This window comes from Podarcis liolepis (assembly GCF_965112155.1).
Source record: "Podarcis liolepis genome assembly, chromosome: 1".
NCBI lineage: Eukaryota > Metazoa > Chordata > Lepidosauria > Squamata > Lacertidae > Podarcis > Podarcis liolepis.
In genome coordinates this window covers 7,176,873-7,200,623 of record NC_139554.1, presented here as the reverse complement: position 1 = coordinate 7,200,623, position 23,751 = coordinate 7,176,873, and the positions used below count along the sequence as shown (strand labels likewise).

Here is a 23,751-nt window from a genome sequence, read left to right as displayed (position 1 = left end):
TCCTTCATCTTCTCCGCAAATCATCTATAGTCATTATTTTAACTACGCATTTCATAATTTGTATTGACATTATTTATATCCTTAATTTCCTTTCTCTTTAGACAATACTGATACTTGACTTTTTCTTGACTCGTTCAGGGTCTTAGCTTTGGCCGTTCCTTAAACTGATCCCCCCCCCCCCAGATTCCTCCAGTTCTGTTTCGCTGTCTCTCCACTAGAGTATGCTCAAGTGTCACAAGTTACAGCGCAAGGTGAAGTGTTAGAAACTTAAAGCTTAATCTCAGGACTAGCTCTATACCTGGAAGGGGAAAGTATTTTCCTGTTTTTTCTTCAGCTTTTTTTTAAAAACAAAAAAACACCTTAATTATAGAAAACTACAGAAAACACCAATCCACACCTACAGCAAAATATATTAATTGAATCAAATAAGGTTAACAAAAAAAAAAGCACACCGCTAAAAATGTCATGTCCATCTCATTTCCCAAAAACCCGCTAAATGCAGACTTTGGCTTCACTGACTGGGTGTCCTTCAGATCCTTTGGACTACAACTCCCATCATCCAGTGCAACACTGTGGTGTTGGGGCTGATGGGAATTGTAGTCCAAAATCTCCTGGAGGGCACCAGTTTCACAGGCACTGATTATTTGTGAGACAATAAATTTGGTATAATAAATCATAGACTAGAGCAGAATGCTAGTGGATGTAGCCAGATCGCTTCTGTCTCACTCCTCCCCAGTGGTGTCTGTGCGCATGTGTGTCTTAAATTTCCCAGAATGAAAGATTTCCCTGAAAAACTTGTAGTGCTTATTTTTCCACATAAAAATGTCCCTTTCGTAAGACTGTTAGTAACAATGAATGGATGCAGGTTGCAAATACAACACCAGGCAAGCTTGACATTTTCAAAGTTTCTAACTTTATTTATCCTTTCATAACGTTTTCTGATGATAACCCTGAAGATTGTCACAAAAGACTCTCACAAAATTTATTAATCTGATCTGTTCAATGGGTGAGTGGGGGAGAAGGAATTACTGTTTCCATGTTAGATACTGAAAGTGAATGAACATTTGTTACCCCCCCCAAAAAAAGTTTCTACCATCGTTTCCTAAATGCAAGGAAAACACGGTAAATTAGATCACTCTCTACGGCATCAGAATTCCTTTTGCAAACTGTCAATTACCCCATGCAAATGACCTGACTTGCACTGAAAATTGTTCAAGTCCAACATTTCCTGGAAAACACAAATCACTGACCATCCAGCTTGAATCTGACCCCCCCGCCAGCACTTCCATTCATTTCAATGGAGGGAGCAACATTTGTTGTTGTTTAGTCATTTAGTCGTGTCCGACTCTTCGTGACCCCCTGGACCAGAGCACGCCAGGCACTCCTGTCTTCCACTGCCTCCCGCAGTTTGGTCAAACTCATGCTGGTAGCTTTGAGAACACTGTCCCACCATCTCGTCCTCTGTTGTCCCCTTCTCCTTGTGCCCTCCATCTTTCCCAACATCAGGGTCTTTTCCAGGGAGTCTTCTCTTCTCATGAGGTGGCCAAAGTCTTGGAGCCTCAGCTTCAGGATCTGTCCTTCCAGTGAGCACTCAGGGCTGATTTCCTTAAGAATGGAGAGGTTTGATCTTCTTGCAGTCCATGGGACTCTCTCCTCCAGCACCATAATTCAAAAGCATCCATTCTTCAGCGATCAGCCTTCTTTATGGTCCAGCTCTCACTTCCACACATCACTACTGGGAAAACCATAGCTTTAACTATACGGAGCAACATTATGTGCATTGAAAAGGTGTGTGTGGGAGGGGGACACACAAACCACACATGAGCACCTGGGCACACCCAGACCTCTGAACCGGGGTGGCTACCTTAGATAGTCCACGATCGCCCACCTGCTCAGAATTTGATACGCAACATTTCAATCAAGCCATCCCTTAATCTCCTCTCTTTTTCCACTCCCCCCTTTCCTTAAAAAAAATAAATAAATGAAATGCAAACCTAATTTCCCAAACGTCTCTGCTTAGATTTAATCCACATGACTGTTTTATCATCCCGGTTATGCGTTCCGCTATATCTCTCAAGCCCCCCCTCTCCATTTGTATTCAAAACCCTTTCTTTAATCTCCTCCAGTACTCCAGGTACAGCTTCTCTAGTCTTTTGTTACAATCCCATAATGATTTCTGTGAATGTGTGTTTTATTCTTCTATCAATACTTCCCTGTACTCTATTTGCTTTCTAAACTACTGCCACGCGTTGAACTACTGTTTTTTTTAATAAAAAAATATCCTTTACTGCTATCCTTGGCCAGATTTGCGTCTCTCTCTGTGTGTGTTTTTTCTTGGATATCCTTCTGTTTGGCATACAAACATGCTCCGCATGATGCACTAAGACCAGTGTCTGAAAATGGGAATTCAGGTGAGAGAAACACACACACAACCTCCCAACAGTTTTTACATATAAATCACATGCATATGTTGTCCTTGCTGCAAGGGATCAGGGGCTTAGCTGCAGGACAATTCTGCAAGAAGTGGAAGCTGGTCCATTACAGAAAATGAAGCAGTGTATTCACTAACTTTAGTCAAAAGAACCTAAGGATTTTTGGCAAAACCTGTTGGTGTTTCGCAACTTTCTGACTAGTTGCAGGACCTTAACCAGACCTAGCAGAGAAAACCCAGAGTTCACGGAAGCAACTGGCAACTCGGCTGCAGACAGGATGGATGAAACAGGAACCAGGAACTTGTAGTTAGGTGTTTATTATATACAGTGGACTATTTACAGGAAGGGGAAGAAATGGAGGCAGTGAGAGATTTTACTTTCTTGGGCTCCATGATCACTGCAGATGCTGACAGCAGTCACAAAATTAAAAGACGCCTGCTTCTTGGGAGAAAAGCAATGACAAACCTAGACAGCATCTTAAAAAGCAGAGACATCACCTTGCCAACAAAGGTCTGTATAGTTATGGTTTTCCCAGTCGCGATGTATGGAAGTGAGAGCTGGACCATAAAGAAGGCTGATTGCCGAAGAATTGATGCTTTTGAATTCTGGTGCTGGAGGAGACTCTGGAGAGTCCCATGGAGTGCAAGAAGATCAAACGTATCCATTCTGAAGGAAATCAGCCCCGAGTGCTCACTGGAAGGACAGATCCTGAAGCTGAGGCTCCAAGACTTTGGCCACCTCATGAGAAGAGAAGACTCCCTGGAAAAGACCCTGATGCTGGGAAAGATGGAGGGCACAAGGAGAAGGGGATGACAGAGGACAAGATGGTTGGACAGTGTTCTTGAAGCTACCAGCATGAGTTTGACCAAACTGCGGAAGGCAGTGGAAGACAGGAGTGCCTGGTGTGCTCTGGTCCAGGGGGTCACGAAGAGTCGGACACGACTAAACGACTAAACAACAACAGAATGTGACTTGACTGTCCTGCCATTAGTGTATTGCTTGCGTCTCTCTGGAGGCAGGAATGGCCACATATTTGGATGGCTCCAAATAATGGAGGAAAAGGCTGCCAATGTCTGCTAACCATGACGTCTGTGCTGTGCCTCATTTGCTTCTGAATACTAGTGGCTGGAAATTTTAGGAAGGCAGAGGGCTCTTGTGCTCCTGTCTGAGCTTGCAAGCTTCCCCCAGTGGTCAGCCACTGTGAGAAAAGAACTAGATAGGATACTGGCCTGATCCAGAACAGCGCTTCTTGTGTTCTCTTGCTCTTACAGACACCGGCAGCTCTGCTGTGATTTTTGACCCTGGGTGTCAAAGAGGAGCAGCTGTAGTGAATGTGGAATTTAAGGAATATCTGTTGATTTTTGTTGAGGTATGCAGCAAAAGGAGGGCAACCAAAATGGTCAAAGGCCTGGAAACGATGCCTTATGAGGAACGGCTAAGGGAGCTGGGCATGTTTAGCCTGGAGAAGAGGAGGTTAAGGGGTGATGTGATAGCCATGTTCAAATATATAAAAGGATGTCACATAGAGGAGGGAGAAAGGTTGTTTTCTGCTGCTCCAGAGAAGTGGACACGGAGCAATGGATCCAAACTACAAGAAAGAAGATTCCACCTAAACATTAGGAAGAACTTCCTGACAGTAAGAGCTGTTTGACAGTGGAATTTGCTGCCAAGGAGTGTGGTGGAGTCTCCTACTTTGGAGGTCTTTAAGCAGAGGCTTGACAACCATATGTCAGGAGTGCTCTGATGGTGTTTCCTGCTTGGCAGGGGGTTGGACTCGATGGCCCTGGTGGTCTCTTCCAACTCAATGATTCTATGATTCTAGGTATAAAGCAGTATACAAAATAGATGATGATATAGATAGATGATAGATGATAGATAGATAGATAGATATATACTGTAGATAGATGATTGATTGATTGATTGATTGATAGATAGAGATGATTCAGCGGTTCTCAACCTGTGAGTCCCCAGATGTTGTTGGACTACAACTCCCATCATCCCTGAGCTTTGGCCTTGCTAGCTGGGGTGATGGGAATGGTAGTCCAACAACATCTGGGGACCCACAGGTAGAGAAATAGATGATAGATAGATAGATAGATAGAGATGATAGATAATCCATTTGTATGACAAATAATAATAATAATAATAATAATAATAATTATTATTATTATTATTATTATTATTATTTATACCCCGCCCATCTGGCTGGGCCTCCCCAGCCACTCTGGGCGGCTTCCATAAAACCAAAGATACAGTAAAATCACACGTTAAAAACTTCCCTGAACAGGGCTGCCTTAAGATGTCTTCTGAATGTCAGGTAGTTGTTTATCGCTTTGACATCTGCTGGAAGGGCGTTCCACAGGGTGGGCGCCACTACCGAGAAGGCCCTCTGCCTGGTTCCCTGTAGCTTTGCTTCTCGCAATGAGGGAACCGCCAGAAGGCCCTCGGCACTGGACCTCAGCATCCGGGCAGAATGATGGGGGTGGAGACGCTCCTTCAGGTGTACTGGACCGAGGCCGTTTAGGGCTTTAAAGGTCAACACCAACACTTTGAATTGTGCTCGGAAACGTACTGGGAGCCAATGTAGGTCTTTCAAGACCGGTGTTATATGGTCTCGGCGGCCGCCCCCAGTCACCAGTCTAGCTGCCGCATTCTGGATTAGTTGTAGTTTCCGAGTCACCTTCAAAGGTAGCCCCACGTAGAGCGCGTTGCAGTAGTCCAAGCGGGAGATAACCAGAGCATGCACCACTCTGGCGAGGCAGTCTGCAAGCAGATAGGGTCTCAGCCTACGTACCAGATGGAGCTGGTAAACAGCTGCCCTGGACACAGATTTGACCTGTGCCTCCATGGACAGCTGTGAGTCCAGAATGACTCCCAGGCTGCGCACCTGATCCTTCAGGGGCACAGTTACCCCATTCAGGACCAGGGAATCCTCCACACCTGCCCGCCCCCTGTCCCCCCAAAATAATACTTGTCTTGTCAGGATTCAACTTCAATCCATTAGCCGCCATCCACCCTCCAACCGCCTCCAGACACTCACACAGGACCTTCACCGCCTTCACTTCATTTAAGGAATATCTGTTGATTTTTGTTGAGGTATGCAGCAAAAGGTATAAAGCAGTATACAAAGTAGATGATGATATAGATAGATGATAGATACTGTATATAGATGATTGATTGATTGATTGATTGATTGATGATAGAGATGATTCAGCGGTTCTCAACCTGTAGGTCCCCAGATGTTGTTGGACTACAACTCCCATCATCCCTGAGCTTTGGCCTTGCTGGCTGGGGTGATGGGAATTGTAGTCCAACAACATCTGGGGACCCACAGGTGGAGAAATAGATGATAGATAGATAGATAGATAGAGAAGATGATAGATAATCCATCTGTATGACAAATAAGGAACATGTGCCATGGACGCAGAGGGATGGTGGGAGAAACCAGCTGGGGAACCCCCAAGGTAAGAAGGCTCAGAGCCTGGGCAGTGGTGGTGGGACAAGGATGAGTGGTCAGAGGCAGAAGAAAGGAACTAGAACAACAGCAACAGAACTGCGCACCAGGCGCAATTGGGAGCTTCATTTGCGCCTTCTCAGTAGCAAAGTGAGGCTTCCCCCAGCGTGGTGCGCGGGAAGGAGGTGCAAAGAAGGAGGTCTGCCCTCGATGCGGCGATCTGGGGCCTCAAGGAACCCCTCAAGGAACTACACGCCTCCGCAAAGACTCCCCATCTTAGCGACCCCGTTTCCCCGCAATCTCCCGGGTCCCCTCGTGCCTGCAGTACCGCTGCCTGCCGGGCGGGGGAGCGCGTCGCCGCAGCCAGGCCAGGCAAGCGGAGAGCGCTCCGGCGTGGGCGCAACCACCGCGAAAGGGGTGCAGGAAGCTTCCCTCCTCCGCGCCCTCGGGGAATGGAACAGGCCGGCGTTGGCCGCGCCCACAACCCGGAAGCCAGCGGGCGAGCGGGCGGCGAGACTGGCTGGGCGCGCGCATGCGCGGCTCCGATCCATGGGGCCGCTGAGTGGGGCCGGCGCGGTGGGCGCGGGGGTGGCGGCCTTGTACGTGGCGGCCCTGCCCCTCTCCGTGCCCGGGGGAGACTCTGGTAACGTACCCGTCCCCCTCCTCTCATCCCCATGATGCACCGCGGGGCGAGGGAGGCGGTACCCTCTTGGCCTAATCTGCATATATTTGCATATTCTAATTTATGTTAATATGGAACATCCTTGGTTTGTGCGGGTTGCCCCCCCTTTCTCCTTCTCCCTCTGTTTATTATGTATTACATATTTTATTATATATTTATTGGTTTCATAAAATTTATGCATCTCAACTTTGGAACTCCCCGCCTATTGAGGGCTAAAAATATTCCTCCTCAGACAAGCCTTGCTTACCCAGGTTCTTAGGAAGCGGAGGTGAACTTAATCTGTTTCAGTACTTTAGGTTTAAAAATAGGCTTAAAAGTAGGGTTGTGATTTTTCTACACCCCACCCCACACTCAAGTTATTGCTACTTTACCTTTTAGTAATGCCCCCTTTTTTTAATAAAAGCAGCGTATTAATTTTATGCAATAAAAATGTGAGAATTGTAGGTGGGGGGAAATACGCGCCTCAGAGTGGTTTTACAAAAATATAAAGCAATAAAAGTATCACAAAAAACAACAAATTAAATTGAATTAAAACATAGAAAGTTAAAACCGCAATAGAATAGACTAAAAACTCATATACCTGACATTGCTAAGTGGAGCTTTGCTTTTGCTGGGCAATGGTGGGTGCTCTCTCTCTCTCTCTATGTATAATTGCATGGTTATTATTATTACTATTTTAAGAAGAAACTTTTGGGTTACTTCTTAGAATCATAGAATCCTAGAGTTGGAAGAGACCACAAGGGCCATCGAGTCCAACCCCCTGCCAAGCAGGAAACACCATCAGAGCACTCCTGACATATGGTTGTCAAGCCTCTGCTTAAAGACCTCCAAGGAAGGAGACTCCATCACACTCCTTGGCAGCAAATTCCACTGTCGAACAGCTCTTACTGTCAGGAAGTTCTTCCTAATGTTTAGGTGGAATCTTCTTTCTTGTAGTTTGGATCCATTGCTCCGTGTCCGCTTCTCTGGAGCAGCAGAAAACAAACTTTCTCCCTCCTCTATGTGACATCCTTTTATATATTTGAACATGGCTATCATATCCCCCCTTAACCTCCTCTTCTCCAGGCTAAACATGCCCAGCTCCCTTAGCCGTTCCTCATAAGGCATCGTTTCCAGGCCTTTGACCATTTTGGTTGCCCTCCTCTGGACACGTTCCAGTTTGTCAGTGTCCTTCTTGAACTGTGGTGCCCAGAACTGGACACAGTACTCCAGGTGAGGTCTGACCAGAGCAGAATACAGTGGCACTATTACTTCCCTTGATCTAGATGCTATACTCCTATTGATGAGGCCCAGAATTGCATTGACTTTTTTAGCTGCCGCGTCACACTGTTGGCTCATGTCAAGTTTGTGGTCAACCAAGACTCCTAGATCCTTGGTTCTTGCGACGGTCCCTTCCAATTCTACAATTCTATGATTCCGAGGTTCAAAAGAGCAACGATGGCGATATGGATTGGAGTTGACCCTGCCAGTTCAAAAACCCACCCTTTCTCTTCTTCTCAGCCTAGCCTACCTCAGAGGGTCGTTGTTGTGAGGAATTCAAATGGAATGACCCCCCCATACAGATGCCCAGAGAGGTCCTTCCATTGTTTCTTTGCACTTCACTTTGGCAGTTGAACGTCTGTAATGGTAGCTCCTCCTCTGAAAAGCGTTGAGCTAAGCCGAGGTGAGTCGGCCATGGGCCACATTGTACACCCATCTCTAGATGTTGCAGCCGTCATGCGCAGCGCATGCATGTTCAAAGCAGGCAGGTTGCGCTGGCCAAGACTATGGCAAGTGACGGCGATGGGTTTAAGCTTTGGCTTCTTGGACAGCAAGACAGGATGGCAGAAATGCTGCATATTCAAACGTTTTGAAAAACAGTTAAATACATGGGTTTTTCTTTACTTTCATAAAATTTATACATTGCTTGATTGTAAAAAACAAAAACCCCTCCAAGGCATTTTACAAAAAGATAAAACAATTAAATCAAGAATTCTCAACCCTACTTTAAAGCTTTTTAAGGAGGTCACTGTTACTGCCCATTTGGTAGGTTCAAAACTCACATCCACAACATACATTTAAAGCACTTATTATTATTATTATTATTATTATTATTATTATTATTATTACCTGACTTCCAGCTCTCAGAGTTGCAAGAAATTAAACATGTTAAAAACACTTTAAAACAGCTTAGAGTCATGGAAAAAGGGTGAGTTCTAAAATTATACACCTCGTGTGTCAAAAGCCGGGGTGAATTTATAAGGAAAGTGCCAGAAGCACGTCTGTGGGGAGGGAGTGCCGCAACTTTGGGGCTACCACAGAGAAGGCCCTGCGAGCTTCTAAAGGGCAGAGGAAAGCCGCTCCTCAAGAAAGTCTCCCTGTGTAGCGCAGTGCCTGATGGACGTTTACAAAATTTGCATGGCATTGAGAAATTGGATAGACAAAAGTTTTTCTCCTTTCATAGCACTAGAGCTTCGGGGCTTTCAACGAAGCTGGATGTTGAAAGATTAAGGGTAGATGAGAGAAAGCCCTTCATGCAGGACATAGTTGAACTGTGGAACTCCCTTCCACAGTAGGCAGTGGGGCCACCAACTCAGATGGCTTGGATGATTAGAGTCCAGGGGTCAGCAGACATTTTCAGCAGGGGGCCGGTCCACCGTCCCTCAGACCTTGTGGGGGGCCGGACTGTATTTTGGGGGAAAAAGAAGAACAAATTCCTATGCCCCCCAAATAACCCAGAGATGCATTTTAAGTAAAAGCACACATTCTACTCAAGTAAACACCAGGCAGGCCCCACAAATAACCAATAATAATAGTAGTAGTAGTAATAATAATAATAACAATAATAATAATAATAATAATACATTTTATTTATACCCTGCCCTCCCCAGCCAAGACCGGGCTCAGGGCAGCTAACACCAGATATAAAACAATTGATTGAAATACAACTTGAAAAACAAGATTAAAATACAACATTAAAATGCAGCCTCATTTCAGCAGAAACTCACAAACTTTTAGGGGGGTGAAAATGTCAAGTCTTCACCAGGGCTAACTATCCGGACCGGTCCTACGTGGGCCAGAAAAAAAGCCAGGGAAGTCCCCAAGTAGGAGTTCCCAGAAATGCATTTTAAATAAAAGGACACATTCTACTCATGTAAAAACACTCTTGATTCCCAGACTGTCCGCGGGCCGGATTTAGAAGGTGATTGGGCTGCATCCGGCCCCCGGGCCTTAGTTTGCCTACCCATGGCTTGAATGATTAGACCTTCAGGGAGGAGAGAGCTTTCCACGACTCCTAGCCATGATGACTGTTCTCTGCCTTCACTTTTGGAGACAGCAATGCTTCTGGAATACCAGTTGCTGGAAATCGCAGAAGGGGAGAGGGCTCCTATGTTCGAATCCTGCTTTTGGTGGTCAGCCACTGTGAGCCTACCGGAGTAGATGGGCCACTGGCCTGATCCAGCACGTCCTTTCTTATGCCTTTATGGTTGCTTCTCATTGGGCTGTTGGGGGAGTTCCCCATGAAGGTATTTTGTGCTTCTGTACAAACACGGGTGGTCTAAACCAAGGTGTCTAGGGCTTGCTGATTGGAAGGTCAGCGGTTCGAATCCCCGCAACAGGGTGAGCTCCCGTTGCTCGGTCCCTGCTCCTGCCAACCTAGCAGTTTGAAATCACACCAGTGCAAGTAGATAAATAGGTACCACTCCGGCAGAAAGGTAAACGGCGTTTCCGTGCGCTGCTCTGGTTCGCCAGAAGCATCTTAGTCATGCTGGCCACATGACCCAGGAGCTGTACACCGGCTCCCTCGGCCAGTAAAGCAAGATGAGCGCAGCAACCCCAGAGTCGGCCACGACTGGACCTAATGGTCAGGGGTCCCTTTACCTTTACCTTAAACCTGACCTTGGGATTCAACTAAGCCGGCTGATACCCACTCCTTTGCAGCAGTACTGATCTTGCATGCCATAGGATGGGAGAAGTGGGTCTTGGAAAAAAGGAGGTGCTCCCTGTTTTCTGCATTCTGCACATCACTGCGGCATTGCCAAGTATGGATTTCCTGGAAAAAGTTTGAATCAGATTCTCTCTCTCCCCCCACCCCCCCGTACATCAGAATTGTTTCAGTTTGCACCAGGAAAATTCCCCGCTGCATTGGAGAGTGGTAATAGTTTAGCATGTTTGCTTCGCTCATGCTTAGTAAACAAAGAAATTTTGAAACTGCTCAGATTGCCTAATGCTATATTTGCAAGTGCCAGCCATTCATCCGTCAGGGTTGTTACTGGGACTGTGCAAACGTCAGTCTCCCTTAGCAGAACTTTGCTTCTCCCTGGTCCTTTCCACTGCCGTGCCTTGCTAAGCTAAACCAAGGTTTGTCTCAGAGTGTCGCCCAGAGTATGGTTTGGCGCTCTCCTCACTAACCAGATAACAAACTTACAGGTTCAGTGGTGCTTACTGCCTTTATAGGATTGCAGTTTAGGCTGCTGAGATACTTTAGCGTTACGCCGCTGTTGCAGAGTGTGGATTTGGCAAATACCAAAAATATAATTTGCAATTGTTTTTCTCAGTTCAGTCCCGCCCTGAAAATGCAGTTGCACTCTACAGTAGCAACGTTTTGTGATTTGCACGTACAGTACAACCAAGGTGGAGCAGTATTTTAAGCAAATTGTCCCCCAAGTGTAGAAATGTATGACAGACAGTCTCCCAGGTAGTCTTGCCTGGAATATATTTGGAAGCCAATAGGATCAGAAATTAGTCCTAGGAGATTGTTGCTTGGCCCCATGGCATTTGAGTTGAAAATTAGTCCATTCTGTCCCCTGTGCTGTTCAACATCTATAGGAACCCCTTGGGAGCTGTCATTTGGGGATTTGAAGCATGATGTCACCTATATGCTGTGGACAAGCAGCTATTATCTCTCCATTCCCTCTGAATCAGGAGAGGCTGTGAAGGCGTTAGACCAGTCCCTGGAAGCAGTGGGGAGCTGAGGGTGGCTGATTCCTGGAAATAAAGTATTAGGTGTGTTCTGGGAGGGGCTGCACAGATCCGGGAGTATTGTGCACCAGACATTCTCATGTCTCACCAGAGTGGTGCATGCTCTGGTTATCTCCCGCTTGGACTACTGAAATGCGCTCTACGAGGGACTACCTTTGAAGGTGACTCGGAAACTGCAACTAATCCAGAATGCGGCAGCTAGACTGGTGACTGGAAGTGGCCGCCGGGACCACATAACACCGGTCTTGAAAGACCTACATTGGCTCCCAGTATATTTCCGAGCTCAATTTGAAGTGTTTGTGCTGACCTTTAAAACCCTAAATGGCCTCGGCCCAGTATACCTGAAGAAGCGTTTCCACCCCCATTGTTCTGCCCGGACTCTGCAAGAAGGGACGTTCCAGGGAAACAGGCGGAGGGCCTTCTTGGTAGTGACACCTGCCCTGCGGGAACGCCCTCCCATCAGATGTCAAGCAAATACTGTAAACAACTATCTGACTTTTAGAAGATATCTGAAGGCAGCCCTCTTTAGGGAAGTTTTTAATGTTTCATGTTTTATTGTATTTTTAGTATTTTGTTGGAAGCTGCCCAGAGTGACTGGGGAAACCCAGCCAGATGGGTGGGGTATAAATAATAATAATAATAATAATAATAATAATAATAATTATTATTATTATTATTATTATTATTATTATTATTATTATTATTATTATTATTATTATTTATTGGTTGGTTTGTTTCTGTGGCCAGGAGTATTTATGCCCAGCTTAGGCCGGTTTGCCAGCTGTGGATGCCCCTGGACTCGGATAGCGTGACCTCAGTTGCCCATGTCGTAGTGACCTCCCACTTAGACTACTGCAGTGTGCTCTTTACGGGGCTGCCCTTAGAATCATAGAATCATAGAGTTGGAAGAGACCACAAGGGCCATTGAGTCCAACCCCCTGCCAAGCAGGAAACACCATCAGAGCACTCCTGACATATGGTTGTCAAGCCTCTGCTTAAAGACCTCCAAAGGAGGAGACTCCACCACACTCCTCTATATGACTTCCTTTTAGATATTTGAACATGGCTATCATATCACCCCTTAACCTCCTCTTCTCCAGACTAAACATGCCCAGCTCCATTAGCCGTTCCTCATAAGGCATCGTTTCCAGGCCTTTGACCATTTTGGTTGCCCTCCTCTGGACACGTTCCAGTTTGTCAGTGTCCTTCTTGAACTATGGTGCTCAGAACTGGACACAGTACTCCAGGTGAGGTCTGACCAGAGCAGAATACAGTGGCACTATTACTTCCCTTGATCTAGATGCTATACTCCTATTGATGCAGCCCAGAATTGCATTGGCTTTTTTAGCTGCCGCGTCACACTGTTGGCTCATGTCAAGTTTGTGGTCAACCAAGACTCCTAGATCCTCTTCACATGTACTGCTCTCAAGCCAGGTGTCACCCATCTTGTATTTGTGCCTCTCATTTTTTTTTGCCTAAGTGCAATACTTTACATTTCTCCCTGTTAAAGTTCATCTTGTTTGTTTTGGCCCAGTTCTCTAATCTGTCAAGGTCGTTTTGAAGTGTGATCCTGTCCTCTGGGGTGTTAGCCACCCCTCCCAGTTTGGTGTCATCTGCAAATTTGATCAGGATGCCCTTGAGTCCATCATCCAAGTCGTTGATAAAGATGTTGAATAAGACCGGGCCCAAGACAGAACCCTGTGTTACCCCACTAGTCACTCTTCTCCAGGATGAAGAGGAACCATTGATGAGCACCCTTTGGGTTCGGTCAGTCAGCCTTGAAGTTGGTCTGGACGCTGTAGCTCTGCACTGGCTGCCAGTGAGCTACTGAGCCCAAGGTGTCAGTGCTGGAGCAAAAAGCCCTAAATAGTACGAGACTCAAGTACCTAAAATAGCGACTTTCCCAGTAACAACCATCTTGGGCCCTACAGTTGGCCAGGGGAGACCCAGTGGTGGTGCTGCCTCCTGCTACTGCCAAGTTGGCATTGACCCATGACAGGGCCTTCTTGGTGGTGGCTCCATGTTTGTTCCCTGCCCTCCCCAGTGAGCTGCATCTGTCTCCCTCATTATTGGCTCCCAGCGGAAATTTATAAAGGCATCCTTGCTTACCCAGGCATTTGATGGCTGGTAGATACTGGCCCTGGCAACCTTGAAATTCGCCACTGCTTTTAACGTTCTTGGTGCTTTTTAAGTGCCTTTAAACCTTTCAAGTTTGCTTTTATTTTATTTTAAACTGTATGGTTCTATAAATAGCTGGCTTGATTCCCTCCAGATACTGTTGGACTCCAGGGGTTTCATTCAACGTAGCACGGAGCAAAAAATTCCACCAGTGCTAGGATTGGTATCCATTTCACAGCCAGTTAGCTCGATAAGTAGATAATCTGATTTCTTGCCGCTATTCCCAGTAAGTTCCCAGGGCGGTTTGCAACAAATTTTTTTTTTAAGTTAAGATTGGTTTACAACAAATGACAATCGAGAGAGCCCAGGGTTGGTCCTAAAACGTATCTCATGTTTCAGAAGCCATGGTACAGGTGTGTCTTCAGGCATATGATGAAAACCACCTAAATAATATGTCAGGTGCACCTCCAAATATTTATTGGTGGTGGGCGCTGGAGCCAGTGGGAGTGCCTTGGTTTGGACGCTTGTGATTAATTCAGACCTGCCCAAAAGTACTATCCTTCCAACAGTAATGTGAAATAGATTTGGCTAATGCAGTCTGACTTATCTTACAGTGCATCTGATCCCATGTACGGTGCTTTGAAGATGCAACTGGCCGAAGGAAGTTCTCAACAAACATACTTGACACCACTCTTTTCATTCATTTTTTTAAAAGAAATTGCAAAAAAGGTGGAAAAATAATTCAAAACAGGGCTTTTCGCACATGATAAACTGAGGCCAAATATAATGGCAACGCTGCAGAGAATTCACAAGTCCCTTGGGAATACACTGCCACAGGTATATGGCCATGGTAGGGCGGTCCCCCGGCTTCAAAATGCGAAGCTGCAGATATTTTGGGAGACAAGGAGCAATATCGGTAAATCGGTAATGAGCTGAGCTGCTGTGGAAATGCAGTTTTCATGGTTATTTCACATCCCCTCCTGCAATACTGTTTGCGTAACCCAAATAGTTCTATTATTATTATTATTATTATTATTATTATTATTATTATTATTATTATTACTACAATGCACCTTCATTTATCTGCTGATAGAAGTGCCGAGAGAAAAACATGCAACAAAAGATATTTTGTGCAACGACATCAGTGGGGGAAGAAAATATTCTTGGAAAAATTTCATGCTGTTAAATCTCTACAGATTTACACTTTTATCCAGTCAAATTAATGCAAAACCCCCAACGCAAGGGTTTGGATTTTCAAAACTTGGGAGGAGTGTCGTTCCCTAATAGTAATTATTGGTTTTACATTATTTTTTCACAGGGGAGCTGATCACAGCCGCCTATGAGCTTGGAGTAAGTATTAGTTTTATTGTTTAATCAATGCTCTCATTAACAGTTTTAGGAATTAAGGAAGTTTAATTAAGCATGGAGTTAAAGTAGATTAATTTATTTTCAAACCACAGTTTTTGCTAACTTATAAGTACAGCACGCGACAATTTACTCCCAAGTTTTAAATCCAATTAAACTAAATTATAAAGCAAAGGCTTTACTGTATATACAGTAGTTGGCTTATTATCAACCCAAATTTTGTATAAGCTGGGGAGAATAAAATAAATCGGGTTAACAATTTTAATAAGTTTTGTTATTTACTAAACTTTTATTACGGCGTGTGATCCCCTTTAGGCGAGACCTTAGGACTGTCATCGCGGTGGTAATCCGATAGCAGTGTGGTCTTTCAGCTTGCTAACCAATAAAATAGTTCAGAATCTGTTCTTTCTATTTTGGTCGAATTGTATATGTATATATATATTTGGAATCCCAGCCTTTTGAATGACCTTAATATACTATGAACCCAAACTTCAAGCCATTTAAAGGACAATGGCGACGAGTCCCACCGCATCTCTTAAGTGGTGCATTCATCTCCTTGATGAGTGTAGCAAATCCACTAAGGCAAATATTTCTGCAAAGTTTAGAATTGGCACTTTAGAGAGACAAGATGAGATGAGAAGGGGTGGGGAAGAAAATCTGCTTTTTTTTTTTAAAGGGACTGTGCTCTGACTTGTGTGTTTATTATGAGGCTGATAAGGCACTTATTTCTCCATCAGACAGCCCTTGTGTGACATCTTCACTGCAAAGCCTTCTCTGTTTGTTTTCCCCTCCTAGGTTGCTCACCCCCCAGGCTATCCTCTTTTCACTCTTTTGGCTAAACTGGCAATTGAGCTGCTCCCTTTTGGCTCGGTCGCTTTCCGCGTGAACCTGCTCTGCGCTGTGCTCGGAGCCGCCGCAGCGCCGTTTTTCTTTTACACCGTGGCCAGGTAAAGTAGATGCTGCTGGTATATATTTCCCCCCTGCTTTCCCGGGATCTGCGGTTACTGGGTAGGATCTTTAATTGTGGAGATGAGCTTCTCCCCGACACAAAAGCAGCAGCGGCGGCGGCAGTGGCTGCTGTCCGTGACAGGCTGTGCATGCAGAACCGAACAAAATGCATAATTTTCTGGGTGAAGGCCGGGCTTGACAGGACATGGTGCTAGCTCTGTGTGAGTCCAAGGGAGGACTCCTCACCCCCCCCATCTCCTTGCTTTCCTGGAGCGGCAAATGGCTTCTGAAACACCGAAGGAGTTTCAAGAGCAGTTTGTAACATGGGTGTTTTGGGGATTCAGTTTTGGGAAAGCGGCGGGGACAGGGGATGTCAGAAATTGTGCAGGGCTAGCTCAGGTCCCTTGCATGAGTGTAAGCTGGCCTTTGGATCCCAAGCTCAGTCGATTGTGGAAAAAACTACAGAGCATCAGAGAACTAACTTCGGTCTGCCCTAATGCATCTTGGCTCCATTCCAGAAGCGGAAGCTGGCGGATGCTCCCTCGTGGAAGCTGCCCGATTGGGGTTACGGAACAAACCAGATACTTTGGGAAATGAAAATCCACCGTATCAGTAGGGCTGGGCACAGTGGCGTAGCGTGGGTTGTCAGCACCCGGGGCAAGGCAAGTAATTTGTGCCCCCTAACCTGTGGATTTGCGCACCCTAACCCTAACCCCCAGATGTTGCGCCCGGTGCGGCCGGCCCCCCTGCACCCCCCACGCTACGCCACTGGCTGGGCAGTCTATTGACACAGAGCTTTCCAAATGATGCGTCACAACATGTTTGTGTGTCGGCTGCAGTGTGTAGGTGTGTTGCTCAAATGCTCCCTGCGCTCCCCCCAGGGCTGGAAAGGGAGCGAGCGGCCTGGTGGTTTGCTAGCCAAACTGAATTGCTGTGCCACGAAAGGATGCATGTCTAAAAAGTACATCACCAGCACGCAAGGCTTGGGAAGCTCTGTATTGATATATCGTCCCCAAACTGCTTTTTGAAGTCCATCGTTTTGGACCCAGCAAGATATTGCGAATTGTGATGGGCGTTCATTTTTGACCTGGCAGTATATTGTGAACCGTGGTGTGTGGGTGTGTCTGCCACGCAGAAATCACAATGTAGGAAAAACCCTGACGCCAGCCGATGCCTCTGCGTAGCTCCTTCCTTATTTCAGACACTGTGATATATCACGGTGTTTAGCTGGTGATATATCGCGATGTTGGAAACTGGATATCGCCCAGCCCATGTATCAGAGGGCAAAGTATGCCATGCAGATTGTACAGCTTTTGCACTTATCCTGGTTGCCACTCTCACCTGTGGGGAAATAGGCAGAGGACCCATTGCCTGAATTTGGAGTCCCTGTACTCAGACTGCTTCTCCGTGGCGTGTTCCATTTGCGTAAGCAGAGCTGGCACCGCCTGCCTATGAAGGAGGGGAGTCTTTGGGGGCCAGCAGAGCTCATCATGCGCCCTGGATGTGCATTTAGCCAAGGCATGTGCATGTGCTGGCCCCACAAATCCCCAAGCATAAAGCATTTCGTTTTCAAACATCCCTTGCAAGAGCGTACCCCGGACTGAATTTCTGGGGGCGTTGGGACATGATCTTAGGAACATAGGCTGCTGCCTTCTGCTGAGTCCATCTAGCTTAGTATTGTCAACACTGGCTGGCAGCAGCTCTCCAGCATTTCAGGCAGGGAGTCTCTGCCAGTCCTACCTGTAGAAGCCTGGGAATGAACCTGGTACCTTCTGAATGCAAAGCAGATGTTTTGCCTCTGAGCTACGGCCCTTCCCCCTGATTTTAGAAGTAAGCAGCTGATCTAGTTATCAATCTTGTATCCCCTTCCTTTCCCCTCTCAATTTCCTGCTTGTTTCTGCCTCCCTCCCTTCTATACCCACTTCCTCTTTCTCCCTTTCTCTTAACCTTATTGTCGTTCGTAGTCATATCCTTAGTGGGAAAACGTCATTCATAAATTGTCTTCCAAAACAATAATAATATCTGCAATCAATCTAAATTCATTGGGATACATTCCGTGAACTTTTTTGCTTTAAACAAACGGCGCACACAAGGAAATATCTGCTATATACTAAAATCCCTTCCCTTCTTTGGTTTAGCTGTACAACTCTACATTAAAGTCAAAAACAACATTCAGCTGAATCGTCACGGCTGCTGAATTGTCAGTTTCCACCCCAGCGCTTGCTGCAAACTGCTCATTGATTCATCTGGCTACAGTTTATATAATTTAAATTTTGTATCGGGCCTTGGAGTCTTCACAAAAGTTAAAAACACATGCACAGACAACATCCCCCCCCCCGCCTGCCGGAAAAACCCCAACTAATTTATTTCAAAAGAGTGGCAACATTGTTCAGTCTTGTTGATGCTGATCAGGTTTATCTAACCAGAAGTAACAATGTTTGTCATTACAAAAAGACACAGATGTCTTTTTTTTAATAAGTTAACAATACATGCATCAACTGCACTGGCAAACTTTTAATTGCTGGCGTTACGAAGGGGAGGCAGCTGCCTGCTGATGGCGTCATTTGCGTTATTCCACCTGTGTGTACAGTACAGTGACTTGGAATACTGTACTGACCAAATAATATTGAGATGCAGCTTGGATTGCCAGGGGCTGCAGTGGAAATGGAAGATCATCAGTTGGAAGTGTGTGTCGGGAAATTTTCAGGTTATACCGACTTGCAAGAAAATATGAACAATCTTTCCCTTTTTTTGCATTGCAGGATTCTCTGCTTCTAACCATGTGCAAAAGAGAAAGCATTTTGGGGTGGCCTGGCTTGGTTATTTGCTAAATTTATACCCCTGTCCTTCCTTCCAAAGGAGCCCAGGGTGGCAGCTGCTACAGTAATTCAAAATTACATTTAAATAATGGTATTACCGTACATTAGCTCCCCCCCCCCCATCTTTCTGTATCCTAACTCACAGGTGAGAAATGGTATTTTGGACGGTTCAAACCATCTTTTTGGGCCGGCTTTGGCCAGCCCAGTGGCCTCCAGAGAGTTCAGACTGTGCTGCCTGTGCTGTCAGGGGCTCACAGGAGTTTATATTAATTCTTTCAGTCTCAGGGTGACTCAAGAAGATAACATACAACCCGAGAAGCCAGAAATGTAACCAATGACGTACAACGCACATTTCCCCAAACCCTCAGCCAACAACACAGTAAGGACAAGCCTTTCCTGACTCTGCTCAAAGATGACCACAGCTGTAGAGGCTAGCTCAGGGGTAGGCAACCTAAGGCCCGGGAGCTGGATGTGGCCCAATCACCTTCTAAATCCGGCCTGTGGATGGTCCAGGAATCAGCGTGTTTTTCCATGAGGAGAATGTGTCCTTTTATTTAAAATGCTTCTCTGGGTTATTTGTGGGGCTGCCTGGTGTTTTTACATGAGTAGAATGTGTGCTTTTATTTAAAATGCATCTCGGGGTTATTTGTGGGGCATAGGAATTTGTTCATCCCCCCCCCCCACAAAAAAATATAGTCCGGCCCCCCACAAGGTCTGAGGGACGGTGGACCGGCCAACAGCTGAAAATGGTTGCTGACCCCTGGGCTAACTTAACCACAGAAGGCCTGGGTGGATGGAAGCGTTTTTGCCTGGCATCTAAAAGCTGTCACTGGAGATGCCAGCTGTGTTCCCCGGGAGAGGATTCCAGAATCTGGTGGATACCTGAATTGGTGCCGGCCCTCTTCACCCTCGCTTCCAGCAGGGTGGGAAACTGCCCCCTTCTCCCTCCCTACTGTGATCCCAGGCAACTGTGATATATTTAGAGAGGGCAGCCATGTGGGTCTTTCCCAAATGTCCAGCGTAAGACTGCGAGTGGCCCCTGTTACGTACGCTGATAACAAATTGGCGCTGCAGCAAAATGTTGCAGCGTGGTGGTGTTCCTATTCAGGATGCTTATACAGTCATACCTCGGGATAAATATGCTTCGGGTTGAGCTCTTTCGGGTTGCGACCGGGAAGTAACGGAGCGCATTACTTCAAGGTCAAAATGACGTCATGCGCGGAAGTCGCGAAACACGACCCGCGCACACACACAGACGCGCTGTCGCGTCTTAGGTTCTGTTTGGGATGCGAACGAGGCTCCGGAATGGATCCCGTTCGCATCCCGAGGTACCACTGTATCTCCTGCCTTACCTGGTTTCCCTTTCTAATCTTATTATCATCTTGTTATTACAATTAATACCATTTTTTCAAGTGCTCAAAGCGCTTTGAGAGCACTATCTACTTGTAAGTCTTCCAGCAACCCTGTAAGATAAGTCAACATCGCCCATGCTACAGGTGGAAGGACTGAGGGGTATCTGTCTATTTTTCTGTGTAAGGGCATGCTTGTCTAAGGCCACCTGTTGAGTTAATGAGAGAATTCGAACTGGTGACTTCCCGATTTGTAGCTGCAATATGCAACCACACTGACCACAGTGTTCGGGCCCAAGGCCAGCCATAACAGTCTTTCCTCTCACCCATTCTCTCAGCTGGGCATCAGCCGGGTGGGGAAAACCCAAATGATAGGCCTCACCCACCTGGGCAGTCACATGCATGAAGTAGACACAGGAGAAGCAGCATCCACACCTCTGTGGCTTCTTGTGGAAGGATTGTTATGTGTGACAAGGGTCAGAGAAATAGGGCTTGTTTAATGACTTGGGGATAACAGTATAAGGGAGATAAATACTGCAAAGGAGAGCATTTCAACAAGCAATATACAGGCCAGTGATATACTGGCACACTGCAAAATCATACCAAACTAGATCACCAAAGCAACTACTCCAGAGTAAGGAGTGTGGACAAGCAAGCAAATAAATTGCAGAAATAAATGTGATTTATTTGTTTGCTTGTCCACAGTCCTTACTCTGGAGTAGTTGCTTTGGTGATCTATTTTTGTATGACTTTGTAGAGGAGAGCAGCCTGTTTTGCACATGCCTAGCGTTTTGTATTAATCCTGCCTAGCCACTTAACAATAGTTTGTTTCCTGCCTGAAACCATGGTTTGTTGTTGGCACAGTGATTTTTTGGTGCCAATGAACTTTGGTTTGTTCTAACCGTGGCTTGGCCGCTGTGTGGAATCCTTCCCTTAACCACTGATCATTTTTCCACCTCATCCCTCACTGATGCAAGAGCAGCTGGGAAACAAACCAGATTTTTGGAGACACCAGCGTTCGTTTGTTTGATCATCTGTGGGATGTGATTTCTTAAACAAACCATGGCTTAGTGTTACATGCGAACAAGACCAGTGTCAAGGCAATTTTTAAGAAACCCTGCCTTGGGACTGTGCCAAATCGGCAAAGGCTGCCTCACCCACATCAAAATGCAGTTTTTGTTTTGGCTATAACCGATAGCACTCTGCCAAGAGAGGTTTCTTGGACTGGTATGGGTGTGCAGCTAAACCAATCATTTTTCCAACTGAAACTGAAGGTTTATGAGTATTTCTGTACAGGGGCAGTTTCGAAGATACTTCAAATAAAGCATAACATTCTCTCCCTGCCCCCCAACCCTATTATGCTAGCAAATTATTTAGTTCGATGGCAATGCGTTGGCCTTACCCAACTGCCCATGGGCAGACTTTGTCAAAGGTGCCTCCTTTTATTTCGAACCCCCGTTATTCATTATTAACCATTCCTATATTGCTTTCAAAGCTCAGGAGTGCTTTGACAATCCTTATTCCATTCATTTTTCGGGGGCGGAAACCACCCACCCTTAATAATCCCGTTTAATGGGCGTGGAGCTGAGGCCAACCGATACCAAGTTGCCCCCGGGATATTCAATGAAAAATTTCACGGCTGGGTGATGCGCTGAACCCAAGCCGCCCACCTCCAAATGCCAGCAGTGTAGCCATGCTCGTTTTTATGGCTCTGGGGCTTTCCTAGGGAAATGCCAAATGCCGCTTTCTGCAGACGACTTGTTTCGGAGGCAGACTGGGCACCTTAGATCAGCCACCCTTTAATTCCTTATGAGTGAAATTTCAAGGGAAAGGGAACTTTGCGGGGCTTGTGCGTGAGCAGCCTCCTGCAAGCAGAGAGGGGAGCAGCCAGCCTCTTTTGAAGATCCTCATTACACATTTTCTTTTCTACCAAATAAGAATTAACATTGCTTGAAACCCAGACCTGCTCCGCCAAGCACTCCTGCCAGGCTTCCTTGAAAGAGATTGCAAGGCTGTTCAGGGGAAAGCGCCTGGTGGACTCCGCGCTCTCGCTGGCTGGCTGGCTGCTCCGAGGCTGTGATAAATGTTTTACATACTGTGTGCCTTCTGGCAGAGCTGCCTTCAGTGCCTTATTTGCTTAAGTACACCTCTCTAATATTTCATGAATAGGGGCTTCCCCTATCAGATAATTCATCCTTAACTAATTTTCAGCGTCGTTAAAGGAGTAGGGTTAATAGCAATAATATGGGGAAAGGGCCCCAAAGCTTTTCGGAAGGAAATATATAAAGCGCGAATTCTCAAGGCAAAGAGTGCTTTTGTCATATCGGCTGGGAGCAGCGTTGAGCCTAATGTTGGAGAAGAATAAATAATAATACTCTCAAGTTCCATTAGTGGTGGCGCAGGGGGGCGAGGGGGCAGAAATCCCCTCGTCTATACATTTTATTTTATATTAATCTCTAATGCATTCCTAATGATGCATCTCTTTGTAAGGATACGACCTCATCCTCTGTTTATTCTAAACATCACAGGATGAAGCCTTACAAAGGAATTACATTTGCGTGTGGGTTTTTTTGTGGTTGTTGTTGTCCTACAGCAGAAAGAGAAAAATAATAAACAGGTAAATTGAAAATAAAATCGCAGTGGCAAGCTAATTTTGGGAGGTTTTTTAAAAAAACATCTTTTTTAGGGCATTAACAATTCATGCCTCAGACACCAGGCATTTGAAACTCTGTATAATATTAGGGGGTGTATTTACTGGGAAAGAGTGGCCAAATGTGTCATTCAAATATCTTGAAGAGCATTTTTTTGTTTTACACACCACATCCACAAACCCAGTCTTACAGGAACATGTCAATAAGGCTCTTTTAACTGTCCTTTTTAGTGTGCATTCATGATGATTTCTGCTTATGACAGTATTTGGGGCAATCACTGTTTTGTTAAAACGTTTTGGGGCAGACCAACTGTTTCATTTCCTTTTTAAAAAATACAATTTATATTAATTTCTTTTTAACACAATATTTCAACATACCAATAACAAAGCAAATAAATTCTTTGCTCTACTGAGCTTGTGGCTTCCCTCCATCCCTTCAACAGGTTTTTTATTTTCAAGTCTTGGTTTCACACTTTATATCCTCCACCTCTGACCTTTATATCCTTATAGCCAACTCTGTCTCTTTGGTCAAAAGGTTTTAGAATTTACGATTTTTCTTCACAGAGTTTATATCAGTCCTGCGAGTGTCTTCACATTTTTACAATAATCATTCATATACCCAATAAATCCAAGTGTTTCGTTTCCAATCCGTGTGTGTCCTGTAGTTTCCTGCAGAATGAACCACGAATGTTCCAGGTTTTTAATTTGTTTTTTGTTTTGTTTTTTTGGACCACCTTCTTTGGGCTCCAGCGCTGGGGTGCTGCTCTAGACGTCAATCGTGCTGTAAAGGTAAAGGGACCCCTGACCATTAGGTCCAGTCGTGACCGACACTGGGGTTGTGGCGCTCATCTCGCTTTATTGGCCGAGGGAGCCGGCGTACAGCTTCCGGGTCATGTGGCCAGCAGGACTAAGCCGCTTACGCCGTTTATCTTCCCGCCGGAGCGGTACCTATTTATCTCCTTGCACTTTGAC

The 23,751-nt window shown here is 45.7% G+C and overlaps 1 protein-coding gene across 3 annotated transcripts in view; it reads left to right on the top strand.

The window, feature by feature from the left end:
• The first annotated feature begins 6,397 nt into the window (after positions 1-6,397).
• Positions 6,398-23,751, top strand: part of TMEM260 (transmembrane protein 260) — a 62,905-nt gene continuing 45,551 nt past the window's right edge. For 2 of the 3 annotated variants that reach the window (XM_083515146.1, XM_083515147.1), the window contains exons 1-3: positions 6,399-6,529; positions 14,967-14,998; positions 15,809-15,960. In XM_083515146.1, coding sequence (XP_083371272.1) covers positions 6,436-6,529; positions 14,967-14,998; positions 15,809-15,960 — 278 coding nt within the window. In that variant the 5' untranslated portion in view covers positions 6,399-6,435. Of the gene's footprint in view, positions 6,530-14,966; positions 14,999-15,808; positions 15,961-23,751 lie in introns of all 3 variants that reach the window. The other variant, XR_014528802.1, reaches the window with a different exon arrangement.